Source organism: Octopus bimaculoides, chromosome 14 (assembly GCF_001194135.2).
Source record: "Octopus bimaculoides isolate UCB-OBI-ISO-001 chromosome 14, ASM119413v2, whole genome shotgun sequence".
NCBI classification, from domain to species: domain Eukaryota; kingdom Metazoa; phylum Mollusca; class Cephalopoda; order Octopoda; family Octopodidae; genus Octopus; species Octopus bimaculoides.
Window position 1 is genome coordinate 12102865 of NC_068994.1, and position 393 is coordinate 12103257.

At 29.5% G+C, this 393-nt stretch overlaps 1 protein-coding gene across 1 annotated transcript in view; it reads left to right on the forward strand.

The window, feature by feature from the left end:
• The first annotated feature begins 175 nt into the window (after window positions 1–175).
• LOC106874967 (mucin-21) overlaps window positions 176–393 on the forward strand; it is a 6175-nt gene continuing 5957 nt past the window's right edge. Inside the window, exon 1 of the mRNA XM_014922890.1 lies at window positions 176–266. Coding sequence (XP_014778376.1) covers window positions 176–266 — 91 coding nt within the window. The remainder of the gene's footprint in view (window positions 267–393) is intronic.

Genomic DNA, 393 nt, shown 5'->3' on the forward strand with positions numbered 1-393 from the left:
TTTTTTTTTTTTTTTTTTGCTCTTCCTCTTACACTTTCTGATTTTTATCACACCTGAATATTTATTTAATCCTCATTATCTCTACATGCCAAATTTTTCTGACCAAAATTGACTGTCAAAAAAAACAGGTAGGTTGTCTTATAGATCAAAACGACTTTGAAAAGCCAAAGGTTACATGGGGAACGCAGCAGAATTTGGACAGATAGTGACAACATATGAATGTTTACACTATATTTGTCAACTTGTATGCCTGAAAATAAAATACAGTAATTATCTTTCATAGCAAACTAATATCAAAAACATTAGGGTTCCTCTCTTTAGCCCCAGTAAGTTTGTGATTTCTACAAAACTTATATAAAGCCTACATCTCTCTTTTTTTTTTTTTTTTTTTTT